The 23,858-nt window shown below is 46.9% G+C and overlaps 1 protein-coding gene across 1 annotated transcript in view; it reads right to left on the reverse strand.

The window, feature by feature from the left end:
• LOC147730764 (uncharacterized) overlaps positions 1-23,858 on the reverse strand; it is a 625,137-nt gene that overhangs the window by 98,043 nt on the left and 503,236 nt on the right. The window contains exons 41-45 of the mRNA XM_086955578.1: positions 23,003-23,133; positions 20,826-20,913; positions 20,482-20,587; positions 2,699-2,753; positions 1,144-1,321 (exon numbers count right to left, since the gene is read on the reverse strand). Coding sequence (XP_086811704.1) covers positions 1,144-1,321; positions 2,699-2,753; positions 20,482-20,587; positions 20,826-20,913; positions 23,003-23,133 — 558 coding nt within the window. The remainder of the gene's footprint in view (positions 1-1,143; positions 1,322-2,698; positions 2,754-20,481; positions 20,588-20,825; positions 20,914-23,002; positions 23,134-23,858) is intronic.

Genomic DNA, 23,858 nt, shown 5'->3' on the forward strand with positions numbered 1-23,858 from the left:
CTGCCTCGGCAGACACCCAAAACTCATCTCTGTCAGAAGGATACAGCCTCGGCAGGCACCCAAAACTCATCACTGTCAGAAGGCTACAGCTTCGGCAGGCATCCAAACCTCATCACTGTCAGAAGGCTACAGCCTCGACAGGCATCCAAACCTCATCACTGTCAGAAGGCTACTGCCTCGGCAGACACCCAAAACTCATCTCTGTCAGAAGGATACAGCCTCGGCAGGCACCCAAAACTCATCACTGTCAGAAGGCTACAGCTTCGGCAGGCATCCAAAGCTCATCTCTGTCAGAAGGATACAGCCTCGGCAGGCACCCAAAACTCATCACTGTCAGAAGGCTGCAGCTTCGGCAGGCATCCAAACCTCATCACTGTCAGAAGGCTGCAGCCTCCACAGGCATCCAAACCTCATCACTGTCAGAAGGCTACTGCCTCGGCAGACACCCAAAACTCATCTCTGTCAGAAGGATACAGCCTCGGCAGGCACCCAAAACTCATCACTGTCAGAAGGCTACAGCTTCGGCAGGCATCCAAAGCTCATCTCTGTCAGAAGGATACAGCCTCGGCAGGCACCCAAAACTCATCACTGTCAGAAGGCTGCAGCCTCGACAGGCATCCAAACCTCATAACTGTCAGAAGGCTGCAGCCTCCACAGGCATCCAAAACTCCTCACCGTCAGAAGGCCACAGCCTCGGCAGGCATCCAAAACTCATCACTGTCAGAAGGCTACAGCCTCAGCAGGCATCCAAAACTCCTCACCGTCAGAAGGCATCTTGACGGACAAAGACGGGACTCTGCGATCAAATTTGCTGACATTTCTGCAAACCCACTTGCCGCTACCTGCAGCCCATCACAGTGCTGACCTTGTGAACCAACTTCCACTGTGACAAAGCGTCACACATCAATAAGAAAACCTAAACAGCGACTAAAAAACTCAAAAAGAATGTGGAGTATTGAGGCTACCGCCTTGGTATCCAAAAACTCATCACTGTCAGAAGGCTACAGCCTCGGCAGGCATCCAAACCTCATCACTGTCAGAAGGCATCTGACAAAGGAAGGCAAGACACTCTCCAGTAAGCAGGCGTTCAGACGGTCACACCATCCCTTGGCCACCAGAGGCGCTAGAGGGCATGACATTTACCATGTCGTAGAGGAAGTTGGTCACCCAGTAGCAGGTCTCGCTGACGCCCGAGATGTGCTGCAGCCTCTTGGATCCGTTCTGATGCTCTTTCACTGTGTAGATGACGAAGCTGGCGGTGGTGATGGAGTAGCCCACAAGGATGCAGAGAGCCACCAGGATGTTCACCAGGTTGCTGAGTCTGCAGTGCAATAGGAAGGGAGAAAGGGGAGGAGGCGAAGGGGGAGGGGTGAGAAGACAGGGATGAGAAATGGCCACCATGGAAATTTGAGAGATTCTTCCACTCCCCCCAGTCTCTCGACCCTCAGCTATAACTCTGGTAAAAACTGCAGGATACAAGGCACGCTCGGCTGGGAGACAGATAACCCTGCCTATAGAGTAGACGGGTGAATACATCTTCTATACCACTGTACCACGGCCCTCGTTCCGCCACTGCTACTGTAACATCAGAGAAACAGCGCGGGTCTCGGAAAAGACAGAAAAGAGATTTCACTGCAGACTAATGTGTATTCTGCACGTGCTATCTCTCAGCCCAAGTAAAAGTACAATTTCCGGTTTTCTATGCAGTGATTACTGCTGCACTGTACTCTATGGTAATTGCTTTCTAGCGCTTTCGAGGGACTGACATGATTTTTAGGTGGAAAGAGCGCGACTCCATGGCTTATTTGCAAACTTGGGGACTTGTCATGCGTTCTTAGTTACACTTTGTGTGCTATTTTTATTCAGGTGCCCCACCGTTTGTAAGTATCCCGTCGTGCAATTTGCCACGCATTATGTTATGGAGAACTGTCTCAACCTATTGCGCAATCTTTCATGCACTGTGCACTGCAGAGGTTAGGCCATCAGTCACGCAGGCGAGGTCATTCAGGTGATTGGGCATGCGATTATGGAGTGCTGCTCATGGGAACGGATTTGCACGGAATCACTCTGGTGGTAAAGGCAGCGCTGACGTCAGAGGTCCTACAAGGGTCGCTCAGTTTACTCAGAAGCAGGCGCCCATAGGACTCAAAAGGCCTCAGTACCTCCCACCCCCGTCCTGTGTGTCAGCCAGGGCTGAGGCAGCTTCCCGGGCACACCAACAGACAGTTTTTGAGCTTATCGCAGCCGCACCCGAGTAAACGACCTCCATTTAGATTTACTATACAATCATTCTCTCCTATCCCAGGCTGTCGCCTCAGGAGGTAAGCATTAGAGTGGCGCCAGTAGGTGGCGCCAAAATACAACAGGCTGAAAAACACGGATTGTGAAAGATCCAACTAGAAAGTGTAGTTTGCCTGAATCACAGAAACGTTTTGAAACATTCCTTGCCTTACAGGATTTAGGTACAGGATTGGTGACTCAAAGTGCGTACCTATGTATGAAGAAACTTGTTCTCACTTGAGATTTCGGTCTCTGAAATCATGTCGCCTCTGGTTTTTTTTTTTAGTTTTGTTACATCTTCTCAGAGAGCTGCTCTCAAGCCATGATGTGTCAAAGCAGTGACTATAAATACATTCAAAAACCAAAAGCACATGAGAGCCCCATTATTCCCAGCTGAGGGAGAGAAATATGCTCTTACTGGGTCTGTTGTAAGGTCAGGGCTCCGGGGTAGGGGTGACTTGACACAAAGATACCTGTGGGACACAAATTAAACATCAACATTGTTATTACATGGCGGATCATTCAGTAAATTCACTTGGGCACAGATGACGACTAGCACGAGAAAGATCTACTGTACAAACCCCAGCAAGGCTGATTTATGCATCAGAGGTCAATAAATGAACTGCCATTACATTAGGTAATATTAACACTGGTCATATACAGTGCTTAGAAATGGCAAGAGTGAAGTCTGACGCGCTTTTTAAAAACACAATGGGGCACATTTACAAGCCCCTTACGCCAGATTTGCGCCGCCGTTGCGTCACTTTTGTGACACAGCGGCGGCGCAATGCCAGCGCCATGCTGCGGGCTATATATATAACGTGGGGCATCTAGAGAGATGCGTCACGTTGTAAAGCCCTGCGCCACATGTGGACATTCTTGCACGGGGGCGTTCCGCCTTAGGAACTCCTCCGAAAAGTGGCTAAATCATGTAGATTTCACTCAGTCACTTTTACGGCCATGCTGTGTCAAAACCCTGCTCCTGCTTGCAGTAGGCATAAGGATTGACACAGCATGTTATGGATATGGGCACCCTGAGCCTTGCTGGAGCTGCGTCGTGCTTGTGACGTAACTCCAGCAATGTGCCGCCTTTCCGACGGGGGATGCGACACTTATCTGCCCATCCGTGCGCCACAGTGCGCCGCATTGTAAATGTGGCGCATCAGTGGTGGCGCATGGGTGGACAGATGCGTTGCAACTCTTCTGGCGCATCACTGCCGATTAGCAGAGATGCGCCAGAAGTAGTAAATCTGCCCCTATATTCTTTTTTACTGACATATGCTGAAGAAACCAGCACCGGGCTCTGGCTCGTTTAACCATCAAGACTGCTACATATTTACAGTCTCACAACAAACCACCTGCTATGCTGTGCTTTTACCACCAGTCTGTCAAGAGAGGCAGCCACCAGGAACACTATCCCATGAAAGCCGCCACGTCCAAACAAGCATTGGCAAAGCCAATAAATAGTGTCTTTCAATGGTATTACCCTCAATAGCTTTGCTAATGCTTTTTGGCAAAAAGAAAAAAAAGTTTTTTTGCTGATGCAGAAATGTACTGGCCAAAAAAGCACAAAGATGTACACGTGTCATAAAGCAACGGCGGTTCGGATGATACATGCACGCACATGACATGCATATGATGCAACAGGCATTGTATTCTAATTTAAAGTTCCAAGATGGCAAACATCCATCTTACAGTGGTAAATGGAAAAAAAGCGTGCCATAGCCCATTTTTATGAAGAAAGAAGCAGCCTGCTAACAAATTGCTGCTGTCTGGGCCTAAAAAACCATAATGAACACATTCAAAAATGCTACTGAGTCGGTAGATTGCAAATGTGGAGCGGGCGGGAGAAAGTAAACGCGGGCAAGTGACAGGAGCAGTAGGGAGAGCAATGGAGGAGCGGGGGACCGGGGGAAGGTGGTGGGAGGGAGCAGTGGTGGCTGGTGACATTTGAAAGTGGCGGGGCGTAAAAGATTGTCGTAATGCACTGTGACGATTGAGCGTAGCAAGCGAGCCCGAGCAATCTACAGCAATTTTTGAAAAAGGAGCGGAGAAATGGTGCATTTGCAAGCAAATTTGAGGAAGCAGGAAGGTTATTAAAGCAATACGATTGAATTCTTTATCAAGTAAGAAATTGCCAATTTTATGATCTATAGAGGACAATCTTTGCATATGCCAATATTAACTTTTGAACACACTGATAAACTTGTAATGGTTTTAACTATACAATAAATACATTCTGTGACTGTGCAGTGCTGTACATCAATATGATGATACTATTTCCTTAATTAATTTTCGGTTTTAATGCAAGAAACGCCATTTAAAAAAGTGCAGAAAATATGAATGCATTTCAAGTAATACTCTGTGTAAAAAATGCCTGCATGTAACAGCAAAGGCTTCCCATGTTATCATTTTCCAAAAGAATAAGAAATTCGGCTGTTGGAGGATCTTCTTTCCTTTCGTAAGGCTATCAAAACGTTCTTGTTTTAAACCTGGTTCCTTCTTTTAGCTGTTGTGTTTCTTGTGGCTGTTGCTTGTTACCTTGCCATGCGCCAGGACGCCCCTTAGCTGGGGCAGCTGTGCGCAGTACAAATGCACGTAACATAACATAACATAACAGGTGGAGTGGTGACAGAGAGGGACAAAATGAGAAGTGAGGTGTAGCAGACAGGTTAGGTAAAGCACAGAGCAAGAGGGATGAAGAACTGAAAGATGATTTGTAGAGGGAAAAGATGAAGTAAATAGGTGAAGTAGAGTATGAGAGGAAAGTAGAGAGAGAGTGAGGTACAACAATGGATGAAGGGTTAGAAGGCGAGGTAGAGAGGATGGACTGAAGCAAAGGCAGTACAGAGAAAGTGGAGTGAAAAGAGAATGAAAGACAGCATGAAGGGTTGCTTTAAAGAAAGAGGTAGCAACAGAGGAGGAAGGTAGTGAGAGGCGAGATAGCAGGAACCAACAAGGAGAAAGAAGGGAGGTGGAGAGGTGAGGCTGAGAATAAATGTTAGCCAAATGGAGAAGTTAGCTTGTGAGTGAGGTGGGGCACAAAGATGAGAGAGAGTGAGGTGAGGAAGAGAGAGAAATGAGATGGAGGTGGTGAGTGAAAGTGTGGGGAAGGAATGGCAGAGAGAGGTGAGTTAAAGTGAGATGAAAATAGGAGAGTTACAGGAAAAGATGAGGTAGAGAGAGGTGAGGAAGTGAGATGGGAACAGTGAGGTGAGGTGCAAAGAGAATAGTGACATGGTGAGGTCATGATAGTGAGTGACAGAGAAGACAGGTACATAGAAGTGTACCTGTGAGATGTGAGGGTTGCTGTAGAGATGTGAGACATTCAGGTGAGATGGGAGTGGGATCATCAAGATGTAGAGGGTGTGGGTTAGAAGACATGAGGCAAAGTAAGGACAGAGGCATGAGACAGAGATCGGTAAGGCAGAGAAGGGGGGCTAGAGGGTGGTACAGACAGGTGACAGATTCAGAGGTAGATAGATAAGAGCTGCAATTTATTCATTGTTAGAGAGATAAGATACTACAATATTGTTAGGTAGAAAGAAGTGAGGTAGAAAGAAGAGAGGTAGAAAGATGAGAGAGAACCAAGGTAGAGGGAGATGATGTGAAGATGTGAAGAGCAAGTTATCAGAGGTGGACAGAGGTAAAAATTGGATAGGGTCTGTACAGAAAGATGGCTGAGAAAGAGGTGAGGGAAGGGGGAGATACACATGTAGAGAGGTTTGGGGAAAATGATAGAAACGCAGGCAAAGGAAAGAGGGTGGTGAGGTAAAGTAACAATAGGTAGAGAGAGCAAGAGAGAGTCAGCGGTAGAAGGACATAGAAAGAGGATGGCTAACAAGCTCAAATACCTTTGAGAATCAGGTATGTCACTATGTAATACAAGCTTTAATATCAGCAGATAGTCCTGGGTATGGAATGCGAAATATATTTCTGACATAAAATGTGAAATACGCATCTCTGTGATATTCCTGCAGAACTAATACTGAACCCCATTGACAGGTACAGTTTAACCCCTTGCATGCGGGGATGATTCCCCTGCTGTGCTGGGGGAAGGGAGCGTGCACAGTGCCCCCATGCTCATGACGAGCTCAGCTTCTCATGAGGCACAGTGCTCGTGTGCTCATGACGAGCTGAGCTCGTCACAGCCACACCCGTTTTCGTGGAATGTTCAGCACAGCAGGGGAATTATCCCCCCGTGTGAGCATTCCACAGCCCATGACGAGCTCAGCTCGTCATGAGCACACGAGCTTCGTGCCTCATGATGAGCTGAGCTCGTCATGAGCATTCAATAGGTTAAAAGCTGAGCCCTTCATTTTGAGCAGAACGCTATGGGGTGCAATAATTGTCACACACAATTAAAACTGACACTGAGGGGTCAGGTATTTGCCACAAACTTTTTTTATTCCTTCCCACGTTTTGTTTTATAGAAAAAATTAGCAGATTTTAGTGCACTATTTACTGGCCATTTCCCCCTCTAATAAATATAACCAGGTCTGAAGTACCAGTATTTACTACAAAACTCATAATGACTGCCTTAAGATCCCAACTGGAGCACGAAATCCTGAGAAAAGCAGCCATAAGTCACAGGTACGAAACCAGTCGCAGACACTACACCCTCAGTTAAGTCATAGGAGCAATGTTACCAATTAAGTAAGTGGGAACAGCTTTACTATAGTTTTTTCCTTGTCAACTTTGTGGAGTTAGCAAAGATATGAAATAGAGACTGAAGTCTACAGGCTGATTGTTCTCGTGGCTGCACTCCTCCTGGCTCCGGTCGCCCAACCTCCATCCATTTGCCAGTTCACTGACTTTATGTTTCCCATTGCAAGCACGGATGACTTGAGAATTGTGATAATAAGAACAGTTTCTTTTCATACAGCGCTTTAAACGTGTAGCACTCAATCAAATGCCACAATAAGTGGTTACCAAGCTCAATGATGGTCTAATCTTGCAAGGAATTAGGCACATTGTTCCTCTACGTGTTAGAAACTCTGCTCCAGATTACCTACAGGTCCATCATGGCATGCGCCCATTCCAACTGCATGACCAACTTAACCTCTTAAGCGCTGCTGACGGCCAACGGTCGTCACGAGCGCTACCTCCCCAGTGCTGCGCACGACCATTGGACGTCCATTCAGCACTAGTTCCAATAGACAGCGCAGCACTGGGGAGGGATATTTGCGAAGCAGCTAAGGTGTTAAATGACGCCATCCGCATCATGCCGGTTACTAAATTGCTTCACTTCCAACTCAAAGGAAAACAAGCAAAGAAGACATTTTCCGAAAGTGAGGGCTTCAGAGCACCCAGCTGGCATGGCAGGGGTGCGAGTGGACAGGCTACTTCAGGGAGCAGAGGCATGAGAGAGTGGGGAAATAGTAAAGAGATTGCGGAGAGGCCGGATGGACAGAGAGAGTGAGGAACTTAGGAGGGAAAAGGCTGGGGTGGGTATTAAGAACGGATAGACTGGGAGTGCAAATGAAGAGACAGAGGGAGTGGAGAGACTGGGAGGAAGAGGAGGCCCACTAGGTGAGAGCTGATAGGGACAGTAGAGGAGCAGGTGAGGAGATAAGACAGACTGGGTGAAAGGAGACATTCTGGGGAGGGGAGAGGCAGCCTAAATGGGAGAGCAACAAGGCAGGGCGAGGGGAGAAAATCAGTAGAGTAACTTGGAGAGAACAGAGGGATGTGGGAGAGAATGGACTTGCTGAAGTGGGAGAGAGCAGCTGAGCCTCCGACTTTCTACAAATGTATTCCAGGCAAGGACTAGTCAGTGCTGCTCCCGGCCCTCATGGCACTACATGCACCAGACGGGCAAACATAACATATCAATCTAGGAGCTTGGAAGAGTCTCCGCAGTTAAAGCTTGCATAAACTTAACAATGTTTGGTGTGTGCAAGCTTTCACTGCGGAGACTCCTCCATGCTCCATGTTAAGCTAACACAATATACCATGTACTGTAGTTGTTGTTACAAAACAATGCACTTACTCGTAAGGTAATCCATCTAACGGACGACGAGGTGTCACGTGCACTGCAGCACTCCCTGTCCTCGGGATCGAAAGCTGCTGGGCTCCACCCCTCAGGCCTCATCATCCAATACAAGCTACACGAGAAATGGAGGGAGCGAGGCCAACTTTCCATTGTAGTCACCCACTTCTGCTGCGTCCCCCCGAGTCTGCCCCGCCCTTTTCCCTTAAAAGAATGGAACTCAAGATCCCGCCCTGGGCCAGGACAGTATACGCCTAAAAGTAAGCCTAAGCATCACCGCTAAAACTGGGCACACCTTCACAGTGATGTCACTGACCTGGTGTGTGCCTTAAGGGCGAGAATCATCACGCTCGCTGGTCACACATGTGCAGGCAGGTACTCCTACCAAAAAAAACCTCTCAATCTTCATAAAAGAGCACGTTGCCCTGCCGTCACGGGGGTGAGGGAAAAAAACCTATGAGCAGCTCTAGTCAAAAGCAACTATTCGTTTTTTGACTAAAGCTGCTGGTAGGCTTTTCTCCCTCCGCACCCCCCCTGATGGTAGGGTAACCGCTTATTGTAGCATTGATTGAGTGCTACACGTTTAAAGCGCTAGTGACTTATGGCCGCTTTTCTCAGGATTTCGTGCTCAAGTTGGAAATCTTAAGGCAGTCGTTATGAGTTTTGTAATAAAAACTGGTACTTCAGACCTGATTATATTTATTAGAGGGGGAAATGGCCAGTAAATAGTGCACTAAAATCTGCACGTTTTTTCTAAAAAATAAAACAGGGGAGGGAATAAAAATAGTTTGTGGTAAATACCTGACACCTTAGTGTCAGCTTTAATTGTGTGTGACAATTATTGCATCCCATAGCGTTCAGCTCAAAATGAAGGGCTCAGCTTTTAAACTGTACCTGTCAATGGGGTTCAGTATTAGTTCTGCAGGAATATCAGAGAGATGCGTATTTCACATTTTATGTCAGAAATATATTTCGCATCCCATACCCAGGACTATCTTCTGATATTAAAGCTTGTATTACATAGTGACAGACCTGATTCTCAAAGGTATTTGAGCTTGTAAGCCATCCTCTTTCTATATCCTTCTACTGCTGACTCTCTCTTGCTCCCTCTACCTATCCTTACTTTACCTGACCACCCTCTTTCCTTTGCCTGCATCTCTATCCTTTTCCCCGAAACTCTCTAAATGTATCTCCCCCGTTCCTCACCACTTTCACAGCCATCTTCTGTGCCGGCCCTATCCAATTTTTACCTCTGTCTACCTCTGATAACTTCCTCTTCACATCTTCACATCATCTCCCTCTACCTTGGTTCTCTCTCATCTTTCTAATACCTCTTTCTCTAAAGCAACCCTTTATGCTGTCTGTCATTCTCTTTTCACTCCACTTTCTCTGTACCGCCTTCGTTTCAGTCCATCCTCTCTACCTCGCCCTCTAACCCTTCATCCATTGTTGTACCTCACTCTCTCTCAACTTTCCTCTCATACTCTACTTCACCTATTTACTTCATCTTTTCCCTCTACAAATCATCTTTCAGTTCATCATCCCTCTTGCTCTGTGCTTTACCTAACCTGTCTTCTACACCTCACTTCTCATTTTGTCCCTCTCTGTCACCACTCCACCTCTGCTTTTCATCTCCTTATTCTTTTGGAGAATGATAGCATGGGAAGCCTTTGCTGTTACATGCAGGCATTTTTTACACAGAGTATTACTTGAAATGCATTCATATTTTCTGCACTTTTTTAAATTACATTTCTTGCATGAAAACAGAAAATTAATTTAAGGAAATAGTATCATCATATTGATGTACAGCACTGCACAGTCACGGAATGTATTTATTGTATAGTTAAAACCATTACAAGTGTATCAGTGTGTTCAAAAGTTAAAATGGGCATATGCAAAGATTGTCCACTATAGCTCATAAAATTGGCAATTTCTTAATTGATAAATATTTCAATCGTATTGCTTTAATAACCTTCCTGCTTTCTCAAATTTGCTTGAAAGTGCGCCATTTGTACGCTCCTTTTTCAAAAATTGCTGTAGGTTGCTCTGGCTTGCTTGCTACGCTCGCTTGCCACAGTGCAATATGACAATCTTTCACGCCTCACCATTTTCAAATGTCACCAGCCACCACTGCTTTTGAAGCATGCTCGAATCTTGCTCAGAAACTTCTCTTGCAGTGAAACATGCAGAGCATCTCTAAGAAACACCTGAAACTAGAAGCAAGATTTGACAAATCTATACTTATTGAAACGTGACGATCATGCGTTATGTGTTAGGCTAAAAGTAAGTTAAGCCCTCCATTTTGAGCTGCAATACCCAGCCGTCCAAAGCAGCGAGTATTTTGTATTTTCCTAGTGACGGGTAGAAAGCTCTTTTGTACTTTTTTTCTTCCATCTGTTTTGTACAGAGACTAATTTGGACCTCGAAAAACAGGATTGGGCTTCCTTTCATATTGCTAAAGCCCCTGCAGTCCTTTATCTGCTTATTCCGCTCCACGGTTTTTAAATCTGCAAAGGCGTCACGCAGCTTTGGCTGCCAAGAGATGACAGGGGAGCCCCACTGCACGGAGCTGCAGAGCGTGTGCGCCAGCAGGAGGCCTAGCTGTCATTTAATCCACCCCTTGTGAGTGTTAGAACATGGCTGGCACTGTGAGCAGCAGCCCTTCTAGTACAGATTGCTGCTCTGCGAGGGCATCAAGCCACCAGGTTAAGCCTGGTGCCCTAAATGTCCAACAATGTGAGTTCAAATACTGGATGGATTACTCGCTGGACATGCATCATTCACATGTGTTTGTAAAACTGGGGAAAATGAGGATGAATCAAAATGGCTTGTCAGCAGTCAGCGTTGTGGTGATATGTAAAGATAAGAATATGGATCTCGCGCTGCGGACGTTTGGTTGATGATGGATGGAGACACATTTGAGGAATGGTGAGCCTAGGCTGGGCCTATCTTCCATTTGCTGGCCAACCACTTCACTAGTTGATCTGCTGCCGGTTATTGCTCAGTATATGGCTCCTTTGTTGGCTGATAAGGCAAATGGATGGATCGATGAAGTAAGCTTGTTGAATAGTCTGGTCAGTCCAGTATCTGAGGAGGCGGCTGTTTTGTGCCGGTAGGCATGTCAGCCAGTCTAAGACAGGTCATTTCAGACCAGTTCATTCCTGAGATAGGGATGTTGACAGGAGAGGTGAATCCAGTAATCTGGGCACTATCTGAAGTGTGTGATTTGTCTTAAGATGTTAGTTTATTGCCTAAAGATGGTGGTCAAATGACATGCAATTGCATTATCTTACACATGTCATTGTCAGATACTTACAGTTAGCTATCTTACAATGTGGAGTCCATAGTAAGATAAAGAATATTCATTGTCTTTTGATGGCAGCCCCTTGTCTGAAGAGGACAGTTCATTGCCTAGAGATGGCAGACTATTGTCAGATACTGGCACACACAACAAAGTGAAAATATGTACTTAACACTACCTGTATTTATATAGACAAAGTCTCAATTTTGAAAGCCACAAGGGGTTTTAAAATTACACTAACCCACTAGATAGTGGCATTCTTCATCATAGGGCCACTGATACACCTTGGTGCAGACAAACACTTGGGGTAGAGCACTATATTTTTTTAATGAAAACTATTACTACTAAGCAGAAAAACTGTTAAAACTGTCTAAGAGGGTACCCTCTTAATTTTATTTTGGGCCCCACTGGGCAGGGTTAAAAATTAATGGGGTGTATCCTGGAGCTTAGATCCCTGTCACAGTCTCTGCTGATATCAACATGTTTCAGCCATTTATTTTGCCCACAATGTGTAACTGGCCGTCCTCAGGAACCAGATACCTTTGGAAACACACTTCCAGATTAGTAATTCTATGGAGGAGATCGATCACAATTCTGTTATACTTTCGAGTTTGTAGTAACACATCAGGAAATTCCTACAAAAACAATAATGCTATTATTATTCCATCATCTTTAAAAACCCACAAAAAAGACTTGCATAAGTCGAGGCTTATACTTCACCGTCATAAGCAGTGTGAAACACACCCAGCGTGCCCTCAAACACACTGTAATAAATGTGAGTAACCTCTCTCCATTCGAAAGAAACCCATAAAAACCTATTTTATCTCTTACACTAGTTCCATTGTCATTGCTCCTAACACCAGGTAAGAGTGTGTATGTTGTCCTAGTGTCACACTTTACATGAAAATGTAGATAACTTCATTTAGTTTCAATAGTTAAAATGATATACAAAACAGGATTACATTTTTCTCCCATTCCCGCTATCACCTTTTCAAAGTATCAGAGACTCGGATAAGTTTAGTCCCTACTAACTGATCATGTAAGTTAGCCTTATATTATATGGCCCAAATCCGAGCTGGACCTAGCCATGCCTGTTAGACATATTAAATATCTTATTTCAACTGCATCTTATAATCTACGGCCACATAATGTCCTCCGATCTTTTCAGCTTGTCTGAATAGGATGCCACTTTCTAGTGGGTGAGGGCAATTTAAAAAACCCTTGGGCTTTCTAAATTAGCTTTTTTTCTATATAAATATAGGTAGTGTTAAGTACATAATTGGCCTTCGTTGTGTGTGATAGTGTAGCAATTGGTAGGACTAAGGAAAGTATTGGCCTCTTACCCCTCCCTTGTTTGTATGTATACATTGTCAGCTACTGCGTTTATTGTCTTTTGACAGCAGCTCATTGTCTGATGATACCTGTGCATTGCCTGAAGATGACAGTTCACTGTCTGAGGATAGCAGTCCATTCTCTGAGGATAGCAGTCCATTCTCTGAGGATGGCAGTCCATTCTCTGAAGATGGCAGTTCATTGTCTCAGGATAGCCATCCATTCTCTGAAGGTGGCAGGTCATTGTCTTATGATAATGGAAAGGGGCGACCAATCGGCCCCCCCGAACGTATGGTGGAGTACCCCGATCCCCCCGGGAAGCCATTTTGGGCGGGAGGCGCGTCTCGGCTGGTATGCCCGAAGCGGCGTAGCCGGGGCGCGCTTTTTCCCGCCCAAGGAGTGGGCTGTCCTAGACACCGAAGCCGTTCGCCACGCCCCGGGAGGCGGGAGGAGGCGGGTTCACGCCCGCCCAGAGAAGAATAAAAGGAGCCACAAGCCAAGGAAGCATCCTCTTGTTCCTGTGCTCTGAAGCTGCACCTCCTCGCTGCACGTGAGCTCGAGACGGAACGAAGAGCCATTTGTGAAATTTGTAATTTCTCTCTTTTCTCTTCTAGCACTGCAAATCGCGTTCAGGATCTTTCACCTACGAAGAAAAATGCCGGGCAAGAGAGTCGCAAAGAAGGTCAGCACCGACCAGATGCTCCGGATGTTGGTGAAGGACATGGCAGAGATGAAGAGGAAAATGGCGGCCAGGGACGGTGCGGGAAGGCCAAAAAGACCCAACCCGACGGAGGCCCCGGCCGGAAGAAGGAAGAGGGCCAGGAATGGGTCAAACGAGGACGAGGTCCCAGTTCCAGAGGCTCCCCCGTTGAGCCCTCCTAGACCAGCGGAGATTCCCGCGCCGCTCCTGCCGAGGGCCAGCGGATCCCTGTTGTGGTTACCCCAGTGGACGAAGGGGACATGCCTCCGGAGTTGGCCGCCCAGTTGGCGGCATGGCTGGGTAATAGCAGCGGGCGTTCCGTGGCTCCGGGGGACACGGCTGAGGAGGCCAAGCAATTAATGAGGCAGTTGTCCGTTTGTTTCCCCGCAGGCTCCAGTAGAGCAACCCGCAGCTGGCACGAGTTCGGCAGCGACGGCGGTTACAGCTTCTAGCTCATGTAAGCATCTATTGCCGATTGCGGGGAAGGGGTCTGTACCCTCGAGAAGGGAGAAATTGGCTCAGCATATCCCGATGGAGGTCAAGGAACGAATATGGGCTGAGAAATACGTAAACATGTTCTCCTTGCTAACTGACCATTATGAGATTGAGCATGTGAAAGTTCAGAAGGAACTCATGCATCCGAGTGTTTGGCGCGCTAAAATGGCCGCTTTCAGAGTCGATGAGACGATAGGTAACTGGGGTAGAGCATTTGGCATATTCACTTCGATTATGGGGGAACGGAGACCAGATTTGTTGACCGAGTTACCTGTGTACCAGTCACGTATTATGGAATATTCTCAGACATATGTTGGCAATGAGTGGTTTTGTTATGATAACATTTTTCGTAAAGCTAAAGAGTTCGATACGTATCTGACGTGGGATTGTTACGACTCCATTTCTTGGCAAAAAATGGAACAATCAGGCATGTTAAAGGCGCCTTTGTTGGGGGGGGGCGGGGGTGAACTTTCCCGCCAACCATCCGGGGCGCCCTTTCGGACAGGGGCAAGTAATGAGCATCACCCAAGGCCGAACGGCAATACAGGTAAAAAAGGGGTATGCTGGAACTATAACAAAGGAAAGTGTACGAGGCCCCAGGGGTCATGCAAGTTTAGACATGAATGTGGGGGGTGTGGACAGTCTTCGCATCCCGAGACCATGTGCAGAGCCAAAACGGGTGATAACGGTAGTAGGGCAAGCGCCAAACAGGTCTGACATAGTCCGAGGGGCGGCTTTACCTACACCGGTTGATACCATGGCAATGATTCCTTGGCTCAGCGTATACCCTGATCATGTCTCCGCTGGGGTGCTGCGGGACGGGTTTTCTTATGGTTTCCGCATCCCGGTGGGGAATTTTCAGGGTAAAGCACAGTGTAAGAACCAACTTTCGGTCCTGCATAATACGGCAGTGGTGCAAGCAAAGATTGGGAAAGAAGTAGCCCGGGGTCGGGTGGCAGGACCATTCAACACGCCACCAGTTCCTAATTTTGTTTGTTCGCCATTGGGTGTGGTCCCCAAGAAGGACCCGGGTGAGTTTAGACTGATACATAATTTGTCAGCCCCAAGGGATTTGTCGGTTAATGATGCAATAGACCCAGGGCTTTGTTTGGTGCGGTACGCATCCTTCGATGATGCAGTCGCCATGTTGAATCGCCTGGGGCCCGGAGCGCTGATGGCCAAATCTGACATTGAGTCCGCTTTCCGGTTGCTCCCGGTACACCCGGACGATCAGCGTCTCCTGGGCTTTATGTTTCAGGGGCGCTATTACATGGATAAATGTATGCCAATGGGCTGTTCCATATCGTGTGCTTATTTTGAAAAATTCAGTTGTTTTCTGCAATGGGCATTCACAAGGATTACGGATTTTCAGCATGTCATGCATTATCTAGACGATTTTCTGTTTCTGGGGGCAGCCAGGGACACAGAATGTGCACAGGCTCTAAATGAATTTTGTGATTTGATGAGACAGTTTGGTGTGCCATTGGCGCCGGGTAAGACTGTGGGGCCCTCAACTTCACTCGAGTTTCTTGGAATAGAGCTCGATTCTGAAGAAGGTTGCTTCCGCTTGCCAGAAGACAAAGTGCGGAAATTCAGGGCTTCGCTTGAAGCATGTATTAGAGAAACTAAGGTGAACTTGCATCAATTACAGCAGACTGTGGGGCAGTTGAATTTTGCCCTTAGAATAATGCCAATGGCCCGCCCCTTTTCCCGCTCGATTGCACAAGCCATGGTCGGTCTTACAGAGGGGCATCACCGCACGAGGCTCTCGGCCGAGATTCGCCAGGACATGCGCATTTGGTTGGCATTCCTGGCGGACTTCAATGGTCGGGTTGTCTGGATGAAGCCGGCGGTGTCCTTCGAAGAGTTGGGGCTGTGGACAGATTCGGCGGGGAGTATAGGCTTTGGCGCCATATTTGGCAATCACTGGTCGGCTCAAACGTGGCCGTCATGGTGGCACGAGTGTGGACTTACAAGTAACATTGCTTTTCTTGAACTGTTCCCTATTCTGGTGGCTTTGAAAACATGGCCTGAAGGGTTTAGGGATCACTCTGTGGTGTTCTGCTCTGATAACATGACCGTGGTTGAGTGTATCAATAGTCAGGCAGCGCGATGTAAGTGGATCCTGAGGTTGCTCAATTAAATTGTTTTACTATGTATGCAATTGAACGTGCTCTTTAGAGCGAGGCATGTGCTAGGGGTACTGAATCAGGCTGCTGATGCACTTTCTCGTTTCCGTATGCAGGCCTTCTGGGGTTTTCTGCCCACAGCGGACCCGGTGGCGGCACCATTTCCCGAAGCTCTCTGGTCTCTCGGTGCCCCGAACTACAAAACCTCGTGGGAGAGAGTTTAGCACCCAGGACAAGGAAGGCATAGGAAGGCGCGTTCCGTTCCTATTGGTCCTTTTTGGGTTCTGCTAGGGGAGAGCTTTGGGGTCAGGAAGAATTTGTCATAAAGTTTTTACTGTCTTTACGCAGGGCAGGCAAATCGGTGGCCACGGCCCAGAGGCATCGGGCCACCATTTCCTTCATGGCGCGGGCTCATGGTATCCAGGACCCTACAGCGTCTTTCGTGGTACAGAAAGCGCTGCGTGGGTGGCAACGCCTTGAGGGTCGCAGAGTAGATGAAAGGCACCCGATAGGTCTGGATAGGTTGGCCCTGTTACTGTCCGTACTCCCTGCTACATGTTCATCCCAGTCGGAAACAGTGTTATTCCGGGCCGCTTTTGCATTAGCATTTCATGGGGCTATGCGGGTAAGCGAACTGGGGGCAAAAAATAAGCAGGATACGGGGGGTGGACTGTGCCGAGAGCACATTCAAGTAAAGGGGGAGACGATGATTCTCTCATTTGTCAGGTCCAAGACCGATCAAGGCGCGATCGGGGGTAGTGTAGTGGTCCAGCGGATTCCCGGATCTCCCATGTGCCCGGTGGCATGCGTTGAGGAGTATTTGGCGCAGAGGGCGGCATCATGGGGAGGGACCTTGCTGAGGCATGCAGATGCCACCCCACTGACGAAGTTTCAGTTCCAGCGGGTGCTTGCAATGGCAATTTCGGCCGCGGGCCTGAACCGGGCGAGTTTGGGACCCATTCCTTCCGGATAGGGGCTGCTACAGAGGCTACAGCCAGGGGTCTGAGTGTGGAAAAAGTGAAACAGTTGGGGCGTTGGTCCTCGAATTGTTACAAAAGGTATGTGCGGTTGCACATGTTGTGAAGCTGACATCATGTACTCACGCTTCTTGTTTTTTGTTTGGTTACAGTTTCGCAAACCTACGAGGCGGGGCGGACTGTGCAGTCGGCCCGACACCTGGGAACCAGCGGTCAGAGATCACCGGCTGAGGAAAAAGTGGTGTGGGTCGTGGGCCACTCATACGTGAGGCGTGCTGGGGACGTATTCAAAGCAGGTGACATGATTCACACAGCTGGGGAATACGGGTACAGGGTGACCTTCTACGGAAGGGGCGGGCTCTGTATTGACCAGTTTCAATCTTTTCTTGAGGGTTTGTTAGGGCGGACAAGGTCACCGCCATCTATAATCATAGTACATCTTGGGGGCAATGATTTGGTGACCGCTGGTAGACGACTACTTCTCGAAGCGATACTATCCACAGTAAGTTGGTTGGCGAGGAGGGTTCCAGGGTGCACGATTGCATGGTCCCATATGATTCCACGAAAGGTGTGGCGGGGGGCTAATTCAGTGTCTGCTATAAATCATTCTGTGAAAAAGATTAATAACAAGCTTGGTAGACTGTTCCGTACCAGTACATTGCATTCGATTCCTCATGGTTGTATCAGGGGGGACAATATGTATCTAGAGGATGGGGTCCATTTGTCCCGGGTGGGGAATTCTTTACTCATAGGAGACCTCGTAGCCTGGTTAAGGAGTTTGCAACATGACCTTTAGGTAGAAGTTTTGTGGGGGGTCCGGATAGCCGGTCAACTATCCGGCCTGTGGCGGTAAGGTCATGATCGGTGAGCAGTCATTGGAAGATCCCTAGGGGGGGGCGTCACCCATTACGGATGGGAGCGCCCGGGGGGAGGTGGCCATTGGCCCCTCAACGGGGAGGCGGTCCCTTCTAAAGGACGGGACGCCTAAAGGAAAGGGAAGGCGGTCAAGGCCCCTCCCTGGATAGGAGGGGCTACGGGCCACTCCTGGGAATTTCCCGGGGCCAGGACATCTGCGACGGCAGATGTGGTAAGTTGTGTAGGGTGGGGAGGGGGGTCTACGCTACCTTCTAGACACCTCACACGAGTCCTCGGACGACCACGTACATGGCGTCGAGTGAACAGGGGCCCCCGTCAAGACAAGGGAAATTGGTATGGCACACGAGGTGCAGTCCTCTGTGCGGCCGCCCCTCACAAGTGAGGGGGGAGTTCGGGTTTAGGGATCTGACACCGGTTACGACCTTGCCGTTGGCCCTTAACGTTAGGATGTACAATTTCAATTTGAAATGCAATTTTGTAAGGATGTTAGTATCGGCTAGGAGAACCTTTGTATTAGATATATGTTAAGGTTAGCCAAACATCGTAATGTGGATATGAAATTGTACATGATATGAAAATGTTATTTTAATGTTTTGATTTTGTTTCATATTTTAATAAATACGGCCGGGAAGGGTAACTCCCTTCCCGCCTTCCAAAAGTTCAAGAACTGTTTCCGGTTTCCCAATTCTTGGGGATTGTGTTGAGAGGGGGTGGCGGGTATCTCAGCCATACTGTGTATTGCCTAAGGATGGCAGTTCACTGTCAGAGGATAGTAGTCCATTCGCTGAAGATGGCAGTTCATTGTCAAAAGATGTCATTCCATTGTCAGATAATGACATTACATTTGCTAAGGAACTCAGTCTGTTATCTGACAATGACAACCGACTATCTAAAGCAGGGTTCTCCAAACCGGTCCTGGAGGGCCGGATCCATGCCAGATTTTTTAGATATCCCCATTGAGATACATGTAGTAATTTTAAAAATCTGGCATGGATCCGGCCCTCCAGGACCGGTTTGGGGACCCCTGGTCTAAAGATATACATCCACTATCTAATTATGCCATTACATTGTGTGATGATATCAGATGTTATTAGGTCAGAATCTGAAAATATCATTCTAGTGATGGTAGCTGATGGTAGTGGTTCATTGTCTGATTATGTGAGCCCTTTGTTGGCAGCAGCATGAATACTCAGATCATAAAGCATACTGTGATCAGTTATTTTTGTAAGATGAATACATTATTTGGTAGTCTTTCCAACTCCCCTGTTAACTATGCAATATGGGCTGGACTAGCAGACTAGGTCATACGTGCAATTATTGTGGGGACCTGAATTTTCGTAGTAGTAACAGGTCAGTCAGCAGATGTTATTGTCCTTGATATAGGACATCATATACCAGAGGAGTTCCGTCATTAGGGCTACTGGGGCTCTTCCCTCAGCCCCCTTTTTCAAAGCATGATGAGTGTCTGTCAAGCTGAGGAAAAGGTCAGTCTAAGATACACTCACCATGTTAGAGTCAGGCAGCCTTGTGCTTTACATTTGCTAATGTGCAGGCATATGGTGGCCCGAGTCACGCTTTTCCGCGCTGTGAGGATCCTCTTCCTCTTAATGATGGGGAGCGTCACTAATAGAATCAGAGCTCAGTGCTTCAGGGTCATGCCAGAAGTGCCCAAGGCTCACTGTCTATCAGTGACACCTCATCTCACCTCCCCCTAGCTCGTCCAGAGTGACATGGGATGAACACGTTTTACTGACCCCACACCACTCTGTGACGAGTTAGGGAAGGTCTTCCTCCTATTGGCTAACCCATGACAAGGGTAGGCAATGAGAGGAGACTTCAGAAACTTCTCTAACCTTCCTTCCCTGCCAAGCCCCCAGCTCCTTCTGGGCTGTCGTGCTTCTCCTCCCACCACTACCTGCTGGTGTTGTCATTACTGCCGCAGCTCAGGAAGTGCCTTATTGAATGTATGTTTGGGTGCATGTATGTTTGTATGAATGCATGTGTATTTGACAGCATGTGCAATGAATGGGTATGCCCAAGTGTCTGTATGTATGTGCTTGTGAATGGGTGGACATGATAGTGTGTGCTTGTGAATTGATGGATGCAACTATATGCATACAAGTGTGCTTGTTAATGGACTGATGTGAGTATGTGTGCGCATGTGTGCTTGTAAATGTATGGGGGTGTGCGCGTCTAAGCACATGGATGGGCAGAAGTGAGTGTGCGCATGGGTGTCTGTTCCACTACTCCTGCAAGTTACCAATCGCCTCTGTCTGGTACTGTGTGGCAATAAAATACAGTTTCATCAGAATCAGGAACAAGCGTATATTCCCTGTAGCAAGGTTCTATGCTGTATGTGGAACTTAGTCAATCACCCAGAGCTGAGTAAATGCCCTTACCGTATTGGGAAGACTGATTTCTGGGGAGATTAGCCCTCAGGAGGAAGTTGTTGAAGCTGTTGAGGTACGCCGGGAGGCTGTGATATCCTTCAGAGTTGAACCACACCTGAACAACAAGGGCAAGAAAATGGAAATAATACATCTCTTCTTCTTATACTGATGTCGTTTTCTAATCCTCCAGTTACGTAGCTTGACTACGGCTGGTCGGGGACAGTTTTTCTTGGCTACTTTACGTACTACGAAACAGTCACCATCTGACTGTCCTGAGTACTCGCCTCTCATCGTCGAAATGCAGACAGGTTTCTGCCTTGATTACTGACTAAACAGATAACTTGAAAAATTACCTTGGACAATGTTCTGTTGGGTGGTATAGGAGAGCTGTCCAAGAGCAGATCACTGGTTAGGGGCAGTCCAAAACTCCACGCTCCATATCTGTCAAGAAAAGCACTTCTTAAAACAGATCTTAAATACATTCTAATGCAAGTTACACTGAGAAGAAAGCAGAACGCTGGAAAAACAAGAATAGGAAAAATCTAACAGCTATCACCTTTGGGACCTACTGGCTTTGTCATTGTTTATTGGTTATGCCGAACAGCATCAGTAATAAAAAGCACAATGCTTTTTGTCAAAGCTGTTTAACACTGGAAAACATTGGAAAAAGAAAGTGCGATGGCACAGCCTCTGTTGGGGGATGGCATAATTCTGTAGGCACGTGCATGCGCCGCTATGCAAGCGCACCTACAAAATGACGCAGGTCCCATTTTCTTTATTTTTAATTTACCGACTTAAGATGGGCGACCCGTCAATTAGAAAATAAATGTTACAGTGCACAAAGGAGCTTTTGTTTGAAGCAGAACACTCGGAAGCAAATGGCAGCTCTCAGCAGGGCAGGACTAGCCATAGCGGGTACCGGGCAATTCCCCCGTGCGCCGCACGGGTGGGGGACGGTTTTGCCCACCCTGGGGTCCGTTTTTGTTACAGGGCTGTTTTTGCTGCATAGTTAAGCAACAGGGTGGGATTAGATTAAAATGAAAGTAAAGACAGGTGGTGGAAAAGGGTAAAAGCTTGTGGAGAGAGCAAAATGAAGTGCAGAGGAGAGAGGAGAAGAAGACAGAAGAGGGCAGCTGACGAGGATAAAAGCAACATGAAACCCAGAGATGTGCAAAGAGAAGCATTAACAAAGGGAGTAGCACACAAGGGCAAGAGCAACATAGAGCCGGGGGGGGGGTGAGGGGGGGGGAGGGAGGCTGTAATGAGGAGATGAGGTAGATCGATGGAAAACACATACACGCTCATGGAGTGTATTGTATCACCCTTAACCAAATAGAAACATTTAGTTCCCTAAATGTGAGCAACGAAAAGGTAAAATAACAGAGATAGTAAAGGCAACAAATGGTAAGCAATTAAAGAGTTCTAAGCCCACTATAAGCTGTTGCTAGGCCCACATTATGTCTGCTGCAACGAGGCAGCTTGTGCTATCTGATAGACGAGACCTAAAAAGACATACCACCAAAAGGAAATGATTGTGTTGTAGGCTTCAGTGTGCACTTGTAACACTGTTCACTGTTGTGACAGATATCTGATTCCCAGGACTCCTTCGGGGTAGGGAGGTGGGTGTAGATGTGTGTCCCTGTCCTAAAACATTAGTTCTAAATCACTAAGGGACACATGCATAAAACACCTCATTTGCGATTACCAAATAGCAATTTTTTAAGGAATCTCTGTTTGGAAATCACAAATGCCTATACATATAGGAATCGCACAAAAATGTGCGATTCCTTAACATTAGCTGAAAGTGATTTGGAAATTGCGAATCGCTAATAGCTAATGTGACTAGAAATTCATTCCTATGGGCCCATAGAAATGAATGGTAAAGCTTTCGCAAATTGCGATTACCAAATTAGTCATTGCAAATTGCGAATGCAAATCCAAGAGGGCCTGGGGGGCTAAGGCCTCACTGATGCACCACCCAAAAAAAATAAGTGTGCATACAGAATCGGCCCGTTTGCAAATGGAAAAGGCTTGATGCATGTGCCCCTAAGAAACATGCCGTTCAGCAAGGCCCACTCAGCCTTACTGTGCCATTAAATGGAGTATCATTAAATTGAGATATAGAAGCACTGACTGCTGGACCACCTCAGTTTGCATTAAATATGAGCAGTGAACCATGCTTCCACCTATATGCATTGTGGTATTGACAGACTCTTGAAAGTGGAGGTAGGATGTTAGGTGTACTCTAAACTGGAATATCTAAATCAATTCCAATGCAATGTTGCAAATCCAAAAAGCAGTGGTTAGATGTTAAGTGTTCCAGAATGAAAAGTGCCCAGGAATCTAATTTTGTACCTGCAGAGTGTCTCTTGGTGGGTGAGTGAGATAACTGAATATTGATGAAGAGAATCAGATGAAACTTTGCTATTAGAAGGCGTCCTCTAATCCAGGTGTACACTTTAGACAAAACTACAAGACAATGATGATAGTGATGAACTGGGCAGGAGACACCACTAGACTCTGCACTCACCGAGTTTGTTGAAATTCTTTTGTTGTGGTCAGCAGGTAGTTCTCCATGTTGTAGCCGCTGAGGTTCCAGATTAATTGGTTGGAGAATGTCTTACGGCGGGGTGGATTAGCGTTGGTGGGTTTTCCACATTCCTAAACAGGATACGTACATGATGGAGAGGCAAAAGTATACTTTATTTAATGTGTTTTGTATAGGGCTAGTGCAGCCCTAGTGTAGCCTCAAAACATTTCATGGAACAAAAGATAGGGCATTGGAGTGGGCTATATCAACCTGTGTCGTGTACTAAAGTTTTAAAAAGAGGTGAATCTTTAAAATGTTATGAAATTGGAAAATGCCTGGCATCAGGCAAATACAAATAGGTAAGGACTTCTAAAATGTAGATGGTTGTGCGTTCTGCAACCATCCCTCACACCATTTGTATCTTGTTGAGTGTGGCCAGAGGCAGTTTGTGAAGCCAATCATACATCTCTCTGTGGCTGGCATGGGAGAGCCACACAATATAGGGGCCCTGGGGTTCCATTAAGTACAGCTTATCCATGGCACGGAGTTGTGCATTCACCCCTCCATTTAATTATCAGCTAATGCAGTGGGAACTAGCAAAATGAGTGATAACAAGCATTGGCAATGCACATATGTGAGGCTTTAAACATTTTTTTTATAGTAATGTGAAGCACTACAAATAAATATTATGGGAATGAATATGTATTTGTGTGGTTGCGAAGAAGAACTGTATAATGATATTGGTGTAGGTAAAAAGGTGAGGTAAAAAGGTGAGGTGAAAGTTGCACTGTACAGCCAGACCTAAAAATCCATGCGGGCTAATGCCTGCCCTTCTCCAATCTGAGCTGCTGCTAGA

The sequence above is a fragment of the Lissotriton vulgaris genome, chromosome 2_1, assembly GCF_964263255.1.
Source record: "Lissotriton vulgaris chromosome 2_1, aLisVul1.2, whole genome shotgun sequence".
NCBI classification, from domain to species: domain Eukaryota; kingdom Metazoa; phylum Chordata; class Amphibia; order Caudata; family Salamandridae; genus Lissotriton; species Lissotriton vulgaris.